The sequence below is a fragment of the Felis catus genome, chromosome D3, assembly GCF_018350175.1.
Source record: "Felis catus isolate Fca126 chromosome D3, F.catus_Fca126_mat1.0, whole genome shotgun sequence".
NCBI classification, from domain to species: Eukaryota; Metazoa; Chordata; class Mammalia; order Carnivora; family Felidae; genus Felis; species Felis catus.
In genome coordinates this window covers 27,774,159-27,795,174 of record NC_058379.1, presented here as the reverse complement: position 1 = coordinate 27,795,174, position 21,016 = coordinate 27,774,159, and the positions used below count along the sequence as shown (strand labels likewise).

The following is a 21,016-nucleotide window of genomic DNA, read 5'->3' as shown; positions in this document are numbered from 1 at the left end:
CACTGTGGCCTGCTCTGGGGACCCTGACCTGCAGGCTGGGTGCCAACCCTCCTGTAAGCCCCAGCACGCAGCCCCTACTCTGGAGCCTGGGGCCATCCCTTATGTCTGGTGTACGGTTAATAACCTGGTTTGGTTAATGATCCTTGGGGGCTCCAGGAGGACTGGCCAGGGATTGTCTCCTCCCCAGGGCACCTGCACAGCACTGTAAGCAGTGAGCCCATCAGTTTGGAAGTCTCCCGTCAATGATTCTAAACAGTGCAAATACTGAGCACCTGCTGTGTGTGGCCACTAGGGACTCAGGGAGGAGGTGGCCAAGTCTGACTAATAGGGTGTGCAGGTGATGGCGCCTGGTAACCTCAGGAGGTGAGTCACAACCACCATAATCACCAGGACTATATACTTGGCTGGGGGTGGGGCTGCAAGCACAGATCATTTCACCCAGCAGAACTCCAGCGGCGTCCCGCAGCTGTTTCCCCATCTGGAAGGGGGATTGGAGAGCCTGGAAGCCTGCAGACTCCTGTCCCAGCCCAAAATGCTGCCCGCGGGGACACCCCCACGTGGGCAAACCCTAGAGGACGCCCCCCTCCTGGACGACCCCCGCCCGGCGCAGAGAGCCCGCCCCGCCCTACCTGCGGCTCCCCGTGCCGAGCCCCGCACCCCGCCCGCCGTGGCCTGTGTCCGCCACCGGAAGCGCCCGCCGGGTCCCCGCAGCGCAGCCGCCATCGCCATCACCGCCATAGCCACGCGGGGCCTCTCGGGCGCCCGGGGCTGTCCGCGGCGCTGCCTGCGCCGGCCCGGGGCGGGTCCGCCTGGCCAAGGACGCCGCTGCCGCCGAAGGAGAAGTGAGTGAGCTGGCGGACCGCGGGGATCCGGCCTTGGGTGGGGTTCTACGGACCCGGGACAGATCTGACATGGGGTGGGTGGGGTCTCCGGACCTCTGGTGGATCTGATCTGAGGTGGGGAGGGGGTCTCTTCTTCGACCTGGGGCGAACCTCATCTGCGGTGGGGGGGTCTCCGGACCTGGGGTGCATCTGATCTGGGGTCTGTTCTGGGGTGAGGAACTCCGGATGCGGGGTGGGAAATTAGGATGCCTGTGAGAAAGGATCCGACCTTGGGTGGGAATCTCTGGACGGAAGGGGCTGTGATACCAGACTGGGTTGAGGGAGTAGCAGATCTGTGTTGGAACGGGAAGATCCGACTTGGGGATAGGGTTCTAGACAAGGATAGGGGATCCCGCCTTCTATAGGGATCTAGACCTCAAGATGGGGCTATCTCCCGGGGGGAGTGCTTTGACTTGATGGGCTTGCAGAGGTCACACTTGATCTTTGAGCTGGGATCAGACGCTTGGGAGTGGGAGAATTGTGGGTGTCAAGGCCTGGAGGAGCTCAGTGACAAGTTTCCCCCTGGAGGCCTGATGGGCTGACCCCTGGGGTACCTCCAGGCTTTTCCTTTCAGGGAAATGGCTGCCATGAGGGAAAAGAAATGACTGGAGCCCAACACTCCAGCAAGGGCCAGGTGAGGGTGGTGTGGCCCCATCCCCATGTGAGAATGTTGAGAAAGAGGAAGTCACTCCAGAATGGACCTGTTATACCAGCCTTTCAGTTTTTAAAGTCAGGGACTTTTCTTGACCAATTGCCTGGGACTGAGCTTCCCTGGCCTCCTACTGCCTGCTGCCTCCCAACTCCCAGAGGTGCTCTGAGGAGCAGTGTCGGGCCTAGTGGGGAGAGGAGTGCCATAGACGAACACAGCTGGTCACTAGTTACAGCAGTAAGGACAGATTTTATTCAGTAACTACCCACAGTAGGGGAAAGAGCTGAGCTCCATTCAGATTTGTTCAGAGGCACTGGGCCTTTCAAAGGAAGAGTGAATGAGTGGGGGAGGGGGATGGCAGGAGTGAGTCAGGGAAGTGAGAAGTTACAAAAAGTGGGAAGAGGAAGCTGGTCTGTGTAACACCCATTTGGATGTGCTAAGTCATGCTTATGAAAGCTCCCACAGCGACTTGGAGATGGAGCCCTATCCTCAGGTGTTTGCTGGAACAGTCACTTCTTTGGGAAGCCTGGAGTTTTCTCTGGCATGCACCTTAAGGGGGCTAAGGTCATGCTAAGGATGCAACTTTGAGCTGTTAGATGCTATTTAGTGTTTGTTCAAGTCTTTATAGGCCAAGGTTGAGGCCTAGTTGAGAAGAAGGCTCAGAGGAGCCTGGATAGAGTTTGGTCAAGGAAAGAGTCTTTGGCAGGTCTCTCCCTCTTGTTAGAGGAAAGAAGAGATGTTCTTTCTGCTGAATAATATAAGCCCATTTCCATTTGATCATCTTTTGTTGAACCATCTGTTGGAACTTGCTAGTAGAGGATACTTGCTGGATGGTGCCAGTGATCAGGCATTTAATGAGGGGCATTTCTATGGGAACAGAAAGAAAAGCAAAGATTAAGGGTTGGAACTGACCGTAAACCTGATTTTTGAGTCCCACAGATGGCCAGTTGGGAAGAGTTTAGACATTGACCCCTAACATCTCTAGGTTGTGGAGTGAGGACCATTGTGGAAATCCGGTGGATTTCCCAGTTTGCAGTTTTGAGTGTTTATGGTCATATAGTATAGACATCAGTGTCACAGTCAAGATTATTTCTCCAAGCAGAGCATGGAAGATGTGGGAATTCCCATGGACTTCTGAGTGGCCCATGCAGCTGCAGCTACAGGAATGAAGGTGCACACACATGATTTGTTGTGTGATGAGCTCTTTGAGAGTTATATCAAATTGTCTTCATGCTTCAGCATGCGGGACTCTTTCAGATCCTGGAGGAAAAAGGGCAGCAACAGGACAACTGGAGTCCCAGGAAGGGTCTGGGCAGTCAGGTTTTAGTTCTCAGTGATGCCAAGTCAGGAGGGAAGGGAGAAAAATTGGAAACATCAATTTGGAGAATTGTAGTGAGATGCTGAAGGAATCTAGAAGAGCTGAGGGTTGGGTAAGGGCTGACAAAATATGTAAGATGGAAGAATGCAGTTCAGTTCATAGGTAGTATAGTAAAACCTCAAACACAATAAACAGGATTAGAATCTGATAACCCATAGGTTTGTATTATTCTTTTCCATTGAGATATAACATTTCCCTCTGCAGCCACTTCCCTTTTTGATCAAAGATAATCACACAAAGATTATTTTTGTTTACAAAATCATTCTGGTCTTGTTAAATTTGGCCTGATTATTTACATAAGTGCAGCAAAAATGGCAATTGACCACATAGGCCTTGTTAAGTTTGCTTTGTGGAACTTTTTATGGGGCATCTCAGATTGGAATTTTAAAAGCCTTTCAAGGCTAGGAAGCCAAAACAAGAACTCACTATCAGTTCACCTGTAGATTTGGGTGAGTTCCTCTCTACTCAAGGTACCCCAAATACCTTAGGGTTCCTGGGTCTGCCAGGAAGGGATGTTCCTTACTCACCTTGGGAGTAAGGCTAGGATCTTCTGTAAGCCAAGTACAAGCCTGGTTTTTTCAAGAGGGCTTTGTAAGCACTGCCTCCTTGTAAAATCAACTATAGTTCTCAAAACTGTCTGGTCATGTCTGATGCCACGCGTCATTTTCAAATATGACATTCCTTGGTTATATAATCAGCCTTTTCAAGTTATGTCCTATCACAAAGAGGACAGGTTCTTACTGAATCTATGCAAATAACTATATTGCCATGAAAATAAGAATACTTAATAATAGTTCCCAATTTTTGGAGAAACGGAGAAAAAGATAAATGCTTTGGTTTTGTTTACAAAACTATTAACTTGCTGGAGTGTTACGACTCACGGGTAGCTTAAGAGAAAAAAGAAGGGGCGCCTGGGTGTTTCAGGCAACTGCCTGAATGTAGAGTGTATGACTCTTGATTTCAGCTCAGGTCATGATCTCACGGTTCGTGAGTTTCAGCCTTGTGTTGGGCTCTGTGCAGACTGTGTGGAGCCTACTTAGGATTCTGTCTCTCTCTCTCCCTCTTTCAACCCCTCCCCTGCTTGCTCATGCACACGCACCCATGCACTCAATCTCTCTCTCTCTCTCTCTCTCAGAATAAATACACTTAAAAAAAAAGTGGGTTTTTTTTGAACCCGGAAAATAGAATACTAAAGAGCCAAGAATATTCCAGACTAAAGTCATACAAAATTATAATCATCCTTTATCAGTTTATTCTGTTCCATGTAGTTAGTGCTTGTCCTGCTTGATCTTGGTTAGTTTCATGAGCCCATCAGTTTCTCCACTAGAGCTCTGGAAAGCCTTACTCAGTCCCATAACATTTCAGAGTTACTGAAGCAAAGCCATCAGAAGTCTGTACCCCAGGTACCTGTCATATTCCTTACCATGGATCTTGGAGACAGTCCCTTCCGGTTGAAGACAAACCACTCTGGCCTGTAGCTGATCGCAAATGCTTTTGCAGAAGCAGCAGAGCGAAACAAAAACTATCTGTGGGTGACAAAGACTTAAATGGCCAGGGGTTAAAGATTTGATGAGAATCCCTTGTAAAAACACCACCACTGGGGCACCTGGGTGGCTCAGTCAGTTGAGCTTCCAACTCTTGATTTCTGCTCAGATTATTATCTCAGGGCTTGAGCCTTGGGACTCTTTCTCTCTCCTTCCCACTTCTCCTCTCCCCTGATCACGTGCCCACCCTCTAAAAAAATTAAAAAAAAAATTTTTTTTAAGTTTATTTTTGAGAGACAGAGCATGAGCAGGGGAGGGGCAGAGAGAGAGGGAGACACAGAATCTGAAGCAGGCTCTAGGCTCTGTCTGAGCTGTCAGCACAGAACCTGATGTGGGGCTTGAACTCACAAACTATGAGATCATGACCTGAGCTGAAGTCAGATGCTTAACCAACTGAGCCACCCAGGTACCCCTCTCTAAAAAAATTGTTTAAATAAATAAATAAATAAATAAATAAATAAATAAATAAATAAAATAAGTAAAAAACACAACTGATAATAAAACTTGGTCATTTCTATAACATCCATACCATATTAACTGGAATTATGACTGATAATATCATACCAGGACATTTCCTGGTCTCTGAGGGTGCTGGCAAATTTATAGGAACTTTATATGATTTCTGACATCCTTATATTAATAACATCTATTCATAAAAACATCATTTTTGGAAGGTTGAGCCACATGTTTTATCTGACAGTGCCTTTCAGGAAATCCAACAGGTCAATTAAAATTAATTAGTTTGGGGCGCCTGGGTGGCTCAGTCGGTTAAGCGTCTGACTTCAACTCAGGTCACCATCTCGCAGTCTGTGAGTTCGAGCCCCACGTCGGGCTCTGGGCTGATGGCTCAGAGCCTGGAGCCTGCTTCTGATTCCGTGTCTCCCTCTCTCTCTGCCCCTCCCCCGTTCATGCTCTGTCTCTCTCTGTCTCAAAAATAAATAAATGTTAAAAAAAATTTTTTTTAAATTAATTAGTTTAACATGTCTTTTTTACAAGGTGAAAGAACAGATCCTTTGAGATCTTCCAGAGACCCTCTAGGAAATCCCAAAGCGAGCTTGAAATCAAGAAGATCACTTAGAATTTGATTTGGGGAAAGTAGAGTTGTCAAAAATGTCAAAAGGTTTGCATGCTTGACTAAATAGGATCCCAGGTCACTATGAAACAATATTTGGTTATTTACTTAACCAAAGTGTCAATAAAAGAATCGAAAAGTAAATATTGGAGATAACATGACTGTAAAAACAAAACCAAAACCAAAACAAAACTTGGCTCTTTGGATAGTGAGAAGACCAGGTTCTCTTAAGTAATCAAGAACATGGTAATAACACAAAACACAGGAAATTATTTTGATAAGATAGAGGATCTTTATTTCCTCAAAAGGTAAAGATTGGTAAAGATTACTCAAAGGGTAAAGAAAAGCCTTTTACAATTTCTCATTAAAAGCAGACCAGTGATTCAAGAAGTTTTGTTGCTTTAGCAGAAAGAAAACCAAACTCTAGTTTTGCATGAGGATGTTATTGATAGTAAAGCTCATTTCAAAAACTATATATGAATCCATTTAATCTTAGCCAGCTTGGATCTCATAACATAAAATTCTTTTTACCACAAATTTTATACAACTTTCTATATCCATTCAGGTTTTTGTCCTATACTTTCCCCTTTTGAAAATGTAACTCCAGGACAAAATCACTATCCTTTCCTTAACAAAAACAAATTATACATTCTTTGCATACTTTTCATGTGAAACACATCCTATTTTTCTCACATTCTTTGTTTACAAAGTTGTTTCCCTTCACTCTTATTGTTTCTAGTGGTTGTTTTATTTTCATATGATTATAATTTTTAGCCATTTGCAACATTTATTTTATAGATAAAGCAAGGAAGTAGATAATTGTGAATTGTCAGCCATACACTGGTATTCTGTAACAGATTAACAAATTTTATGAATATGCCATTTTGTAATCTGTAGAGGTATATACTCTGAATAGTACAAATTTTTTTAACGTGGCAAGAAGAACATACTTATTAACAGACCCAAATATCATTAGCCTTCTGTACCATATAAAAACAAGAAGTCAAGAGTATAAAACTTAAACTATAATTAGTAATGAATGTTCCAGCACTTTATCTTATGTAAAAATTATTTAGATAGTCAAAGAATATGTATTATGTAACCTAACTTGGCAAAACTCTAAGGCTACAAATTACCAGAAAGATTTTGGAGACAGTTTTTAGGCAGATACATATATATGTGTGTGTATGTATATATATATTTTTAGCAATATATATATATATATTTTTAAAGTAATGTCTTAGCCATGTGTGTACATATATATATATATGTGTGTGTGCGTATATATATATATATAACTTTAGCCATATGTTGTATGTATGTATGTGTATATATATATATATATATATTTTTTTTTTTTTTTTTAAGCAATCTCTGTCCCCAGCATGGGGCTTGAACTCATGACTCCAAGATCAAGAGTCACATGCTCTACCAAATGAGTCAGCCAGGTGCTCCTAGGCAGATATATTATAAAGTACAATAATTGTTAAAATAAAGTTTGTCAGAATAGGGACTTAGTTTGATGAAAATCAGATTTATCATTTGTACAATCCTAAACCTTGAGTAGATAAAATATTAGCTTATTTGACTAGGAAACCAAGTGGAGTAAAAATGTATGTTTGTGAGACACCTGACTGGATCAGTTGGTGACTCTTGATCTCGGTGTTGGGGGTTCGAGCCCCATGCTGCATATAGAGATTACTTAAAAATAAAATCTTAAAAAAATATATATGTTTGCATTCCATTTAATATTGATAACACTAAAGATACACCTGTTTCATTAAATGAACAATATTAAGCCAGTCTTCTGTCATAGATTACTCAAATTATGTTAACCTGAGAAACAGTTGAGTTGGTTCTTATATTTCTGAGAGTTTTGGGGAAGATTTAGTTTATGTAAGTACTTATTTTTCTCTAAGCCAATTAGGATAGAACTACTTTAAGGGATTTTATAAATTAATTTGGTAATATCACCTGGAGGTAGAGAAATGCCAAACATACATACACACATGTATGGACGTACATACATACTTACATACATAAACATACAGATTTTTTTTTTATTTTTTTTTAACGTTTATTTTATTTTTAAGACAGAGAGAGACAGAGCATGAACGGGGGAGGGTCAGAGAGAGGGAGACACAGAATCGGAAACAGGCTCCAGGCTCCAAGCTGTCAGCACAGAGCCCGACGCGGGGCTCGAACTCACGGACCATGAGATCATGACCTGAGCCGAAGTCGGCCGCTTAACCAACTGAGCCACCCAGGCGCCCCTAAACATACAGATTCAAATAGAGATCTCATGGTTTTCATTTAAAACTTTTAGCCATGCATCAGGCATGAATACAATTATACCAAACTCACTAGTTTATATAAGAGTTGGACCTTATGTTTCTGGCAGATAGAGCAGGTTAGTTACCTGTTCAATAGGAAGGCTAAAGCTTTTCACTAGTGTTCACGGAGGAGGCCTTTAAGATCTTTTTGCCCTGATATATAATCTTATGGAGGCCATGTTTGTTTCCAGTTTGCTTTTTTTTTTTCAACCCCAGTGAGTTACTTTGTTACTCAGCAAGCCCTGTGAGTTACTCAGTGAGTTACTCAGCAAGCCCTCAGTCCTTTGAGAGCCCCCAGTGGGGCAGGGGGTCTACATGCCAGTGACTATGGGAGCTGAGGGGCTGGAGGGAAGGGGAAGGTATGGCAGGGTGGACTGGGAGGAGGAGGGAGGGACTTGCAGGGGTCATATCAGAGGATGTAAGGTTGCTGGAGGGGGAGCAAAGGTGGTAAGCTAGGAAGGAGGAGAAGAGTGGATAGAAGGGAGAGGTCTCAGAGGAGCCACTAGGGGAGATCAGCAGTTTCCCACGGAAGCCATTGAAGTTCCAAATTATCCTTAGTAAAGTCATGCCAACAGGAAAGGAAGCAGACAGAATTAGCACCATGGTGGCATATTGTCAGCAGGGGTGCAAGAAGGGGGTTTCAGGGGGCACCTGGGTGGCTCAGTCAGTTAAGCATCCCGACTCTTGATTTCGGCTCAGGTCATAATCTCATGGTTTGCCCCACATCAGGCTCTGCGCTGTCCAACCTTTGAAGAGTGAAATGGGGAGTCCGTGTTCAGCTTGTACCCAGGCGCAGGGCTGAAACCACACAGTTGCTGGGGCTTGCTGATAGTGCCCATGAGCTGCCAGAACTTCCCCAGTTCCCAGGCAGAACGGGATCTTGGGCTCTGTCCTGTAGGGCTGGCCTTGCGGCAAGTGGCCAAGTATGGCTTGGCCATAATAAGGAAGGTTGGGGGGTGGGTGTTATTTTTGACATCTGGGGAAAGAGGTCTAAGAGAGGGACACTGCATATACACTGTAGGCCCGTTGGAAGGAAATACACAGGGCAAGTGGACTCTGCTGTGATAGGAAGACCCCTTCCCCTGCCTCCAAGGACCCCGAGTGTACAGGCAGGCGTCCCTCCCTGGTGTCTATGCAGCTCCCCACCCACTACACTCTCCGCCGCCCCCCCCCCCCCCCCGGGGGCAGACAGCTGGAGGGTGGAGACAGACTCCTGAGTGCCTGGGTGCCCCAGGGAGATGAGAGCAACAGTTGTTTTTCTGGATCTTGCTTCCTTACTGGGGAATGGCACGTCCCTATTCCTTTTTTGGAACAGGGAGGGCCACAAACAGGGTTGCCGGTTTTGTCTTCCACTGTTTTCTTTGGACTGTAGTAAAACATACAGAAGTCAAAATTTGCCATTTTAACCTTTTCAATGCTACAGTTATACAATTCAGCAGTATTAACTACATTCATCTTGTGTACCCATCGTCACCATTTCCAGAACTTTTTCATCCCCCCCAAACACAAACCCTTTACTCATTCAACAGTTCCCCCTCCCCCACCCCAGCCCCCAGCAGCTTCTATTCTACGTTCTGTCTCTATGGATTTGCCTTTTCTACTTATTTCATGAAGTGGAATCACACAGTGTCTATCCTTTTCTTTCTTTTTTTTTTTTTTTTACATAGCATGATGTCTTCCGAGGTTCATCCATCCATGTAGCAGCATGAATAATTGTCTCATTCATTTTAATGACGAAGTACTAGTCCATTGTACGGACACACCACATTTTGTTTATCCATTCGTCTGTTGATAGATGGGCTGTTTTGAATAATGCCTCTATGAATATTGGTATGCAAATATCGGTTCAAGTCCCTGCTTTCGGTTCTTTTGCGTATGTACCCAGGAGCTGAATAGGTGGTCATATGGTAATTCTATATTTAACTTTTTGAGGAACCACCAAACTGTTTTCCACAGCAGCTGCACCATTTTACATTGCTGTCAGCAGTGCACAAGTGTTCCAGTTTTCCCACATCCTCACCAACGTTTGTTATTTTACACACACACACACATATCTTTAAAAAAATTTTTTTTTAACATTCATTTATTTTTGAGAGACACAGTGAGAGAGCATGAGTGGGGAAGGGGCAGAGAGAGGGGGTACACGGTATCCAAAGCTGGCCCCAGGCTCTGTGCTGACAGCTCCGAGGGCTCAAACTCACAGACTGTGAGATCATGACCTGAGCCGAAGTCAGACGCTTAACCAACTGAGCCACCCAGGCGCCCCCATATGTATATATTTTTAGAGGGAGAGTGAGAGAGCACATGCAAGTGGGAGAGGAGCAGGGGGAGGGAGAGAGAGAATCCCAAGCAGACTCCACACTCAGCGCAGAGCCTGACACAGGGCTCAATCCCAGGACCATGAGATCATGACCTGAGCTGAAATCAAGAGTCGGACGCTTAACTGACTGAACCACCGAGGTGCTCCTGTTATTTTCCGTTAAAAAAAAAAAAAAAGAAGAAGAAGTTGTGTTTTTTTTTTTTTTAAATAGCTCTCCTGGGGTGCCAGATTGGCACAGTCGGTTAAGTGTCTGACTCTTGATTGCAGCTCAGATCATGATCTCACAGTTCATGAGTTCAAGCCTTGTTTCGGGGTCAGCTCTGATGGCACAGAGCCTACTTGAGATGCTGTCTCTCCTCTCTGCCCCTCTCCCGCTTGTGTGTGCACATTCTGTCTCTTTCCCCAAGTAAATAAATAAACTTAAAAAAAAAAAGATAAAAAACAATAGAAAAGAAAATAGCCATCCCAATGGGTAGTATGAAGTAGTATCTCATGTGGTTTCGATTTGCATTGCCATGAATAATGATGTTGGGTATCTTTCCATATGCTTACTGGTCATTTGTGGATCTTTGGAGAAATGTCTATTCAAGACCTTTGTCCATTTTCTAATTGGGTTGTTTGTCTTTTTGTTGTTGCATTGTAGGAATTCATGATTTGCAAATATTTCCTCCCATTCTATGGGTTGTCCTTTGGTTCTCTTGATAGTGTCCTTTGATGCTTTTAATTTTAATGAAATTCAATTTTTTTTCTTTTGTTTCCTGTGTTTTTGAAGCCATATCTAAGAATCCATTGCCAAATCCATGGTCATGAAGATTTACTCCTATATTTTCTTCTAAGACTTTTATAGTTTTAGCTCTGAAAGTCAAGTCTTTGATTGATTTTCAGTTAATTTTTGTATGTGGTGTGTGGTAAGAGTCCAACTTCATTTTTTTGTAGGGGAATTTATTTGTCCCAGAACCATTTGTTAGAAAGACTGTTCTTTCCCATTGAGTGATCCTGGCACTCTTGTTACCAAATCATTTGATCATGGCACCTGAGTGGCTCAGTCAGTTATGCTTCCAACTCTTGATTTCAACTAAGGTCATGATCTTTCAGTTGTGAGATTGATCCCTTCATCGGCCTCTGTGCTTGGCCTGAAGCCTGCTTAAGATTCTCTCTCCCTCCCCCTCTGCCCTCCCCAACTCATGCTCTTGCTCTCTCTTACAAAGGAAAGGAATGGAAAAGAAAGGGAAGGGAAGGGAAGGGAAGGGAAGGGAAGGGAAGGGAAGGGAAGGGAAGGGAAGAAGGAAATAATTTGATTATAGATGAGTGTCTGTTTCTGGCCTCAGTTCTGTTCTGTCAGTCTATATGTTTATCTTGTGCTAGTACCACACTGTGTTAATTACTGTAGCTCTGTAATAAGTTTGAAATTAGGAAGTATGAGTCCTCCAACTTTATTCTTTCTCACAATTGTTTTGGCTATTCAGATTCCAAATGATCTTTCGAATGGATTTTTCTATTCTTGCGAAAAATGCCACTGGAATTTTGATAGGAATTACATTGTATCTGTAGATGACTTTGGGTGGTATTGACATCTTAACAATACCAAATCTTGCAGTCCATGAACATGGGATGTATTTTTGTTATGTCTTCATTTCTTTCATGCCCTCATGATACTAAATGTATCATCTATGGAGGCCTTATAAAGCTTCTTCAGTGAAACACTGAAGCCCATGAGCAGCTTTTCTTTGCCCACCACTGCCCTGAGGTCAACAGCCATGAGAGATAGGAATCCCAGGATCCTGCATTGAAGTTTTGCCTCCAGCCCTCAATGTAGTCAAGAAAGCATGTATGAAACTGTGCTCAGTGAGCCACTTCAAAACTTACTTTATGGCCTGTTTGAACATACATAAAACAGAGAGGATCTGTGCATGCCATTTGGCTTCCATACCCTGGCCTTTTGGCCAGGGTTGAGTTTCCTTTATCCTCCTGATGATCCCTCCTCCCCTTGTGGTGGTTTAAAGTCCCATCATTGTGCTTTCTGTTTGCATGTCTGTTAGGTAACCAGGACTCAAGGTCAAAGCCGAGCCTCCCTTCAGGTGTGGCCCCTCCCTGTGCCCTCCTGTCAGCCCTGAGGAACACAGTGCTGTGCAAAGTTATGAACAGACAGACCTAGAGATTAGAGACTTAAAAGCCAAATTTTTAACAGAATTCAAGTATTATAGAGATTGAAATTTATAGTTTATGACTCCAGGGTCCAGCAAGTAATTGATTATTTAAGTGGAATATTACTTCTTATTTTTGATATATATTTCCAACCTTTATTGGATATTTTTTAAATACAGAGAATAAAACAACATGACACATTATATCATCACCCAAACACTACTATGAGTATTAATAGGAATGCTAACAAACACAGATGTGTGGTTAGGAAATCCTAAGCAGTGGAAAGTTCTGGCTCCTTCAGGCTGCATGGGCCTCCCCTCATCGGTCCCTGTCATCTGTCCCCTAGAAAAGAGAAACTCTGCCCTTATCCACTGTACCCACCCCCCACCCCGTGTCCCCTCATCTGCCTCCTGGGTTATGGTGCATGCTGCCCTGCGGGAGCCCTTTCCCAGGGTGGCCCCTGGAGCTATGGCAGACGGAATACCCGATTCACACTTTCTGGCATGGTGGGACCCAGGGCATACCGCAGGCAGGGGCACCCCACTGTGGTGCCAAGACTTGCCATACCTGCTCTGGACTTTGGGCCTTCTGGTGTAATCTGTGTATTTGCCCTCTTGGCCCCTTTTTCTCTTTGGATCATCTTTTTCTCATTGATTTGTATGTGTTCTTTGTAACTCACTCTTGGTCTTCTATGTCATTTCCAAATTTATAGTTATTTTCCTGGGGAAATATGGCTTAAGCAAAGTGGTTCATTCATTTCTCCTGCTCTTCATAAGGGACAGATGCACATCCTGTCATAACTTGCAGGGCAGTGCTGATGAGGACCAGGGAGACTCTCCCTGGTGTCCCTGGCCGGGTGACACTGCAGGGGACCTCTCACTACCTCTTTGGGGCCTTTTGCTCTCAGAGGATGGAAAAGTGAAGTGCTGCCCTGGTGGGCAGGGCTGGCCTTTGGGAAGGGGCCCAGATATCTGGACCCTGGTCATTTTTAGGCTACAGTTTCTGTTGGTGTTTATCTAAAGGCAAACGAATTCTGCACAAATGTTATCTGTCTTGCTGCTGAGCTCAGAGAAGGAGCACACAGACCCCTCAATCGGCATGGAGGGCAGGAGCCAGCTATGAGAGTGGCTCTGAAGGTCAGGGTAGCACTGGGAGCAGAAGAGCAAGTGTGGGCCAAGGAACCGGGGCCACTGCATGTGCATACTCCAACCTGTTGCCAATACATCCACTCTGCCTTGTGTAAATAGGCCACATGGCCTATACCACCGGCATCTGGGTGTCTACACTCACCTGGGGCAGAGTCTCAGCTTCCTGTTCATCCTCTGCCCTGTTCTCCAAGCCACCACTGTCTCCTCATGGTCCAAGGTGTGGGGGTTTGGAGCCCTCAATGTTCCTCAAAGTGCTCTTCCCACTGAGGCTCTCAGTCTGCCTGCTCTCCCTGATGTGCCTTTCCAAATGGGAGCTTCTGGGAGTGCAGAGTCCTGTATGGTGGTGGCTGTGGTTCAGCAAGCCTTTCCTGTGAATAATCTGTGGCAACCATGGGCCCCAACAGAGGCTTCCGTGTTCCTCTTTATTTTGTCCTTAACCATTTTATAAGGGGTCTGGCCTGAAATCTCAGCATCTACCCTGAATATCTTGAACTCTGCTCTGTGCTAATGAGGAACCCAGGGCTGAGTGGCTCAGCCTTGTCTGTGTCTCCAGGGCCCCACCTGACTGGGTCCCGAGCTACCTGCCTAAAGGGTGGCTTGCCAGGGGAGGTTGTGCCACACTTGTCGTTAGTTGTCTGATAGAGCTGGCATGTCTCGCTTACCTATGGTATAGGCGGCAGGACTGGCCTTCATTCTGGGACAGACACATGACATGTGGCCATCCCTGAGAGGAGTGGTGAGTGAGTCTATGCCCTGAGTGCCTGGCCTGGGGACCGCCTGTGTTCTTACATGAGAACTCACTTAAAGGGCCACACAAACCTCCTGAACTGTTCCTGGTGTGAGCACCCAAGGGAGCTGCACACAGGACAGAGCCTCCCCTGTGCCCACCTCTGTCAGAGCAGCAGCTGACCCAGGCTGTCTGGGAAAGCACCCAGGGAGGAGAGCTGTGATCAGCAGGTCCCCAGGCAGGATGGCCAGACATACCTACTCTGTGCACCTGATGGCACAGCCCTGGGGGCAGGAAGCTGTTTGGGGGCAGAAAGGTCTGCATTCCCCTGATGTTGAGATGAGCCAGGCAACTGGGACTCACAGCTAGCTTCTTGAACCCTGGGCCCCCATCAGCACTGGCAGCACCCCCAAACTGAGGAGAGTGTGAGGAAGCCAGGAGGGGCAGGTCTGCAGTTAACGCCAGGGTGGTTTGAGCTCCAGAGCTGGCTGCAGGGCTTCCAGGCTAGCCACAAGGCACTGAAGCCCGCTGCCTCCCGCCTGGCTCTCTGCCCTGCCCCTTCTCCCCCCTCTTTCTCACTCCACCCTATCCCTACCCCTTCTCAGATGCTGGAGGCCCCACCCCTGCTGTTGGCAGCCTTCTCATTGGGCCTGGTACTGCTGGTGCTGCTGCTGTGCCACTCCTACTCGGGCTTTCTCCTTATCTGCTGGAATGAGTTCGTCCTGCAGCCCCTCTACAACCTGTTCATGGGCGACACCAAGGAGCAGCGCATCCTGCGTCATGTGCTGCAGCATGCGGTGGCCGGGGACCCACAAAGTGTGCTGGAGGCCATCGATACCTACTGTTTACAGAAGGAGTGGGCTATGAATGTGGGTGACAAGAAAGGTAGGCAAGCCCAGCCTGCAGGTAGCAGGCCTGGGAATGGAGATCCCCGATGGAGGAGTGCAGCCTGTAAAGGAGAGGCCTGTTATCACCCTGTTTCTGAATGCTGGGGTAGGGGCTTGTCTGGAGGCTGGAGCTGATCACCCACCTTCCTTGGCCAGGGGCAAAGGCTGTGCAGAGACCCCAACACCCACATCGCTGTCCTCGTGGGGAAGGAGGGACGTTTGATAAACTGCCTGGGACCCTTCCTTGCCCCATTACCTACTCACCTACCAGTTGGTGGTAGGCCTGACACTGGCATGCCGTCTGATGGAGCTGGGTGAAGGTGCAAGGCAGGCAGTGGTTTCCTGGCTGTCCCTGCTGGTCATGAGGGTGTACAGAGCTCCTTGGACTCTGCCCAGCGCAGGCACCAGGGGCCCCTCCTGACCTTTGGACTCCAGCCTGGGGCACAGGCATGTGCTGTGCTGCACTCCTGGGAGTTGGGCCCTCATGGGCAGGGTGGGGTGAGGGCTTCTACAGAGGGCAGCTCTCGTTTAGGACGAGTTGGGATCAGCCAAGAATCATCTGAAAGAGAGGGACCAGAGTGTGCTGAGACCCAGAGGCCTGAGGGACCCTGGGAGTTTGGAGAGTGTGTTTAGTGGGACAAGGGGAACAGGGGAGGCAGGCATCTGTAGGGACTGATGCTCAGTTTGGAATGAGCAGGTCCAAGACCAGGAGTGGGTCACTTCCCTCTGCCTGTGCTCACCCTCTCATCTGCCCCGCAGGCCAGATCTTGGATGCAGTGGTGCGGGAGCAGCGCCCATCGGTGCTGCTAGAGCTGGGGGCCTACTGCGGCTACTCAGCCGTGCGCATGGCCCGCCTGCTGGAGCCCGGGGCCCGACTGCTCACCATTGAGCTCAACCCTGACTACGCCGCCATCACCCAGCAGATGCTGGACTTTGCAGGCCTGCAGGACAGGGTGTGTTGCTGCCCCAGGGTGATAAATGTGGACACTGAGACACCAGGGGTCGGGTGCAAGGGGGGAGGGGAAGGGTTTGGGTCGCCCCAATGCAGTTCAAGGCCACATTTATCCTGTTGTGCCTGGCCTCATGGCACCTCCTAGGCCAGGCTTCACGGAACCCCCAGCAGCTCTGTGAGGGAGGTCTTGCCACCCCACTCCACAGAGCAGGAAACTCCCAGGCTGTCCTTGGAGGGAGGGGGGGTAGAGTGGAGACTTATCTTCCCAGAACCCCAGAGAAGACTGGTAAGGACACTTGAGTGTCCAGGAAGGGTAGCCTGTCCCATTTGGGTGTGGACACCAACAGAGTGCCGTTCCAGGTAACCGTTGTGGCCGGGCCATCCCAGGACATCATCCCCCAGCTGAAGAAGAAATACGATGTGGACATGCTAGACATGGTCTTCCTTGACCACTGGAAGGACCGGTACCTGCCAGACACTCTTCTCCTGGAGGTGAGCTCTGCACCCACCTGGTCCACATGGGCCTCAGTGTTGGTGGCTGGTGCAGGGGCCGCCCCAGGTGGCCCTGGTGGCACAGGTGATTTGGGCAGGCCCACCTGAGGTCACAGAGCATGGAGGGCCAGAGGAAGCCCCAGGGGTGGTGTGGAGATGGGAGGAAGGTGGTTCTGGGCAAAAAGCCTCGGCTAGGCCCGCTAGGTAGCCTGTGCAGGGGCGGCAGGGAGGGGCGAACACTAACAGGGCATCTCCTGCCCATTTTCCCCAAAGGCTCCTTATTGTGCATCCCCCTGCACCCCTATCTCACCATCCTCATACCTCATCCCATACCAGCCCTTAACGCTGCTGCTTGGCCAGCCCCAAAGTGGTGACCAGGGAGGCTGCCTCATCCCCAGGTAGGACCCTGGATGGGCTATTAATGAGCTGACCCACGAAGCTTAATATTGATGACTGCTACCTTGTCTGTCCCAACTGGGCAGTCAAGATCACACTTAGTGGCTACTTGGCTCTCCACTGAGAACTGGGGAGGTTTTGCCCCACCACGGCCTCCCCACCTAGAGGCCAGCATGGAAGGGTCCCATGTTGTCTGTGTCATGCTAACCCATCTCAGCTCACACAGGGGCTGGTCACTCGGCCCAGGGAAGAGAGACCATGAGCATGGTATGCATGGCTGAAGGCTGGGCAGGACCTTGCACACAGTGAGTGGTTCTGGAGCAGGCATGGAGGGCCAGGTGCCTGGACGCAGCAGGAAGGAACCAGCCCTGGCCTGGGGTCTATGAGGGCACAGGATGTTCTGGGAATGTGGGCCAGAGCCATGTGTGGAGGGCCTTGAATGCCACACAGAGTGGGGACATGAGGGGCTTTAAGCAGGTGAGAACAAGGTTAGATCTATCCTCAGGAAAGATCCCTGTTGGGGATAGTGGGGAGAGATGGCTATAGAGAGGGTGGTGCAGAGACCTGGAAACCTCAGGGAAGGGCTGAGAGTGGGGAGGGGATCCATGGCCTAGAAGTTGGACCAGTCACCTGCATTGGCTGAGATAGGTGGTCAGTGGAGGGATGTCAAGAAGACCCAAGGCCCAGGAACCAGGCAGCTGTGGGGAGCACAGCTGCCTGGTGGAGGCCCAGCTCCAGGCCAGGGGCGTGAACCTGGAAATCTGGTGTGGAGGGCAGAGGCCAGGCAGCCAACCCAGCTGGGCCTGCACAGGGATTGGGGAAGGGATTTCAGCAGCTTTGGTGTATGTGATAATTACAAGGGCCTGCATTTATAGAAAAGTAGCAAATATTGCCATTTAGAAACTAGGAAACTAGTAGTTTTCTCAGTGCTGCTTGTTCAAAGCTGGTAATTATCTCAAAGGAAAAGAAGTCATGAATTGGGAATGAATACTTTTTTAAACACACATTCCGAAGCCCTGCAGCTGGGCTCTGCGGGCCCTTGGTTTATGCTGGGTCAGCCTGGGGCTGCTGGCTGCTCTGAGGAGGCCCCACTGCCATGTCACACGGGCTCTCCACAGGGCAGCTTGAGTGTCCTCACAACATGGCGGCTGGCTTTCCCCACAGCCAGGAATGGGTGACAGAGACGGAAGGAACAATAAGGGAGCCATCGTGCCTTGTATAACCGTCTCTGAAGGCATACACTGCCACTTCTGCCTCCTTCTCTTTGTTACAAGACAGTCACTAAGCCTGGCACACACCCAGTGGAAAAGGAACCACAGAGTTTAAAAGCACCTCAAGTACAGGCTACCTGGTCCTCTGAGGGCTGTTTCCTCCCAGCAGGGGTTAGCACAACAGGTTTGCTCAGACGGGGTGGGCTTCTCCAGGGGGTCTGTGTCCTCCATCAGGAGGCGTGATGTGTGGTGAAAGGTGGGGTAAGTGCTGCCATTCTCTCCCTTCTGACCAGTTTCTTCAAGGATGGGTAGGCCCCAGCACCCTCCAAACACGTCCAAAGCTTCTTCCTTTCATTCCTTCTTTCATGGTCAGCTCGGTTTTTAGTGTCTGATGACTTGTCCCGGCTGGGGCCAGCAGTGCCTACTGAAGTCAGCTCCCGAGCAGCTCGACCCCACATATGAGGCTCAGAGCCCTACTCCTGGCTCACTTTGTCCATTTCCCGCCGGAGACCTCAGCTCCCCTTCTAGGGCCTGGGCCGGGGTGCCTTCTCCCGGATAGCTGTTTTAGGTTTTTCTGGCCAGGATTGCTAGGGAGTTTTCTTTTTAGAAGAGAAAACGCTCCATGCCTCACAGTGGTACTTTCTGTTTAAATTCTGGCTCATGGATTGTCCCTAGCCTCACTGACCTCACAGCTGTGTTTTCCACTCTGGCCAGAGGACCCTTGGCTTCCCCCACAGCCTACAAGCTGAAAGTGACTGTGGTCACCACCAGAACTGAGACCCTTGTAAGACTCTGTCCTAGGGCACATCCCTGGAGGTGTACAGAGTTAAATCCCCATGTTTTTAAATCACTTAGAGATGCCCATTGTGTGTGGTCCTGCTAGCAATTTGAGACACTCCTGGGGTCACTTTGATTTTGCTTCTGATGTTTGGCATTGCTTTTTTTTTTTTTTTAATTTTATGATCGTGTGAAAAAGAAGCTCCACGCTTCCAAAGTTAAATCTAGGACAAGGCAACTGGTATGACCCATTGCCCTGGTCTGACCCTCTTCCACAGGCAACCATTTCCTCTCAAAGTTTTTTTCTATTGTTTCCTATATTCTAGGCAGCCCCACCCCCAGCTCACCATCCTGGCTGGGTCCAGCTGCTGCTTCTTCCTTCTGTAGAGCCCAGGCCCAGGCATTGGTAGAGATAGGGTGTTCAAATGCCAGAGTTTGGGGATGTCCAGGGCAAACCCCCAAGAGGCAGGCTTCTTGGTGGGGATGTCTGCCCTGCCTCCACCCCCATCCCTCCAGGGTCACCCTCGTCAGGCATTAGGACCTCCAGTGACAGTTCACAGCAGCCCGTGCACTGGGCACCAGGCATCTCACCTGGAAGAACCATGTGTTCCTGGCACTGGGTGACTGAGGGCCCCACTAGCCTTGAATCAGTCCTGTGGCCTGAATCCTGGTTCCACTGCCTCCTCCATTTACTCATCCAGCTAGCATTATTAGCCACTGTGCATGCCCCATGTTGTTTTAGGGGCTGGGGATGCAGGACCTAACAAAGAGCAAAAGATTCGCCCTCACAGAGCCACATTCTGGAGGCAGGATTTGTGCTCAGCACAGCCCTTTCTTGGAGTGGCTGCTGCCAGGGAGGAGATGGAAGGCAGTGGGGAGACCCTCATGCCAGGAGCTAACTCCAGGCCAGACAGAGGCCAGTGTGTGGAGCCTCCACCTGGCCAAGAGCACCTAACCTCCCCATTTGTCGTTGGTTTGATGGGCACCTGTCACCCTCACCCCTTCCCACTATCTGTCCCCTGCAGGAGTGTGGCCTGCTACGGAAGGGGACAGTGTTGCTGGCCGACAACGTTATCTGCCCAGGAACACCAGAATTCCTGGCATATGTGCGCAACAGCAGCCGCTTTGAGTGCACACACTTCACCTCGTACCTGGAGTACTCGACAGCAGTGGATGGCCTCGAGAAGGCTGTCTACATGGGCCTGGATGGCCCAGCACAGCCTTGACCACCCACCCTGCTCCAGGCTCCCTTGCCAAGCCTGGTTATGAAAAGCACAACAGATGCACTCCCGCCAACCCTGCTTTTGCAGTTCTGGGGTCTGTCCTCAATGTAGCACACTTGAGGCTTGTGAGGCCAAAGCCTGCCTACACTGGACCCTCTGCACGGCGACTCTGGGCTGTCACCACTGGTCCACCCTAAGTGCAGCCAGCTTACCATGCAAAATCACTGCAATACATCTGGAAAGTACGTTTGTAAATACCAATCAGGACAGGTGGTGCCTGTGATGGTGTCACTCACTCCCACCAGCATTTTCGATCAATTAGGTTTCTTACATCGACAGGTCCTCAGGCACTGACATATTCAGCAGACATTGGAAGTGGGGGGGGGGGGGGAGTTGGGAACATTTGGAAACTGTTGGGCTGTGCACTCAGTCTGTCCTTCAGGTTTGCCATCACCAGGTGGCAGCAATGCCTCAGTGATGGCACTGTGCCCAACAACTCCTATCCACTTGTGATTCCTGCATTCTTTCACCTTCTTGTAAAGAATGAAACACAACTTTACTAACATCAGCTCAGTGTTAATAATCCTATATGTCAGTATCACATTTAAAAGATGCTAAAAGAGAAATTAAAAATCTAAATATTTAAATAAAAGAGATCAACTCAGTGCTTCTTTTTAACTGCTGCCCTGCTCCTTTCCTGTGGTGCCATCAACTCTGGCACCACACCCAGTGTTCCCCTTCACTAGATGCTAATGCTGGCCTGGGGGCTCATGTGGCCAGGCTGAGGGTACCTGTTGCATCCCCATGGGAATGTTCGTAGGCTGAGGTGAGCCCCCATCTGGAGACTGTCCTGGGAAACTGGAACAGGGCACTTGGTC

General features: G+C 48.5%; 3 protein-coding genes across 12 annotated transcripts in view; 1 reads left to right on the top strand and 2 right to left on the bottom strand.

Moving 5' to 3' along the window:
- The window catches only part of TXNRD2 (thioredoxin reductase 2), a 51,602-nt gene extending 50,841 nt beyond the window's left edge, over window positions 1-761 (bottom strand). For 6 of the 7 annotated variants that reach the window (XM_045042141.1, XM_023241659.2, XM_023241656.2 and 3 more), the window contains exon 1: window positions 630-761. In XM_045042141.1, coding sequence (XP_044898076.1) covers window positions 630-738 — 109 coding nt within the window. In that variant the 5' untranslated portion in view covers window positions 739-761. The remainder of the gene's footprint in view (window positions 1-629) is intronic. The other variant, XM_045042142.1, reaches the window with a different exon arrangement.
- On the top strand, window positions 706-20,816 carry COMT (catechol-O-methyltransferase). 4 transcript variants are annotated; one of them, XM_023241663.2, is made up of 6 exons: window positions 706-842; window positions 14,806-15,085; window positions 15,847-16,040; window positions 16,400-16,531; window positions 16,868-16,929; window positions 19,941-20,816. In XM_023241663.2, the coding sequence occupies exons 2-6, from the start codon at window positions 14,806-14,808 to the stop codon at window positions 20,182-20,184; spliced, it is 912 nt and encodes a 303-aa protein (XP_023097431.1). In that variant the 5' UTR covers window positions 706-842; the 3' UTR covers window positions 20,185-20,816. The 4 variants fall into 4 exon arrangements, with proteins under 4 accessions (XP_023097431.1, XP_023097429.1, XP_023097432.1 ...); XM_023241661.2 differs by having other exon boundaries at window positions 16,805-16,929; XM_023241662.2 differs by lacking the exon at window positions 706-842 and adding an exon at window positions 898-916 and having other exon boundaries at window positions 16,805-16,929.
- Window positions 15,085-21,016, bottom strand: part of ARVCF (ARVCF delta catenin family member) — a 60,538-nt gene continuing 54,606 nt past the window's right edge. Inside the window, exon 19 of the mRNA XM_045042138.1 lies at window positions 15,085-15,646. Coding sequence (XP_044898073.1) covers window positions 15,632-15,646 — 15 coding nt within the window. The 3' untranslated portion in view covers window positions 15,085-15,631. The remainder of the gene's footprint in view (window positions 15,647-21,016) is intronic.

Coding starts and splice junctions, on each gene's coding strand:
- COMT (XM_023241661.2), top strand. CDS start 14,806: ATGCTGGAGGCCCCACCCCTGCTGTTGGCAGCCTTCTCATTGGGCCTG. Junction 15,086..15,846: donor GAATGTGGGTGACAAGAAAG/GTAGGCAAGCCC, acceptor TCTGCCCCGCAG/GCCAGATCTTGGATGCAGTG. Junction 16,041..16,399: donor TTGCAGGCCTGCAGGACAGG/GTGTGTTGCTGC, acceptor GTGCCGTTCCAG/GTAACCGTTGTGGCCGGGCC.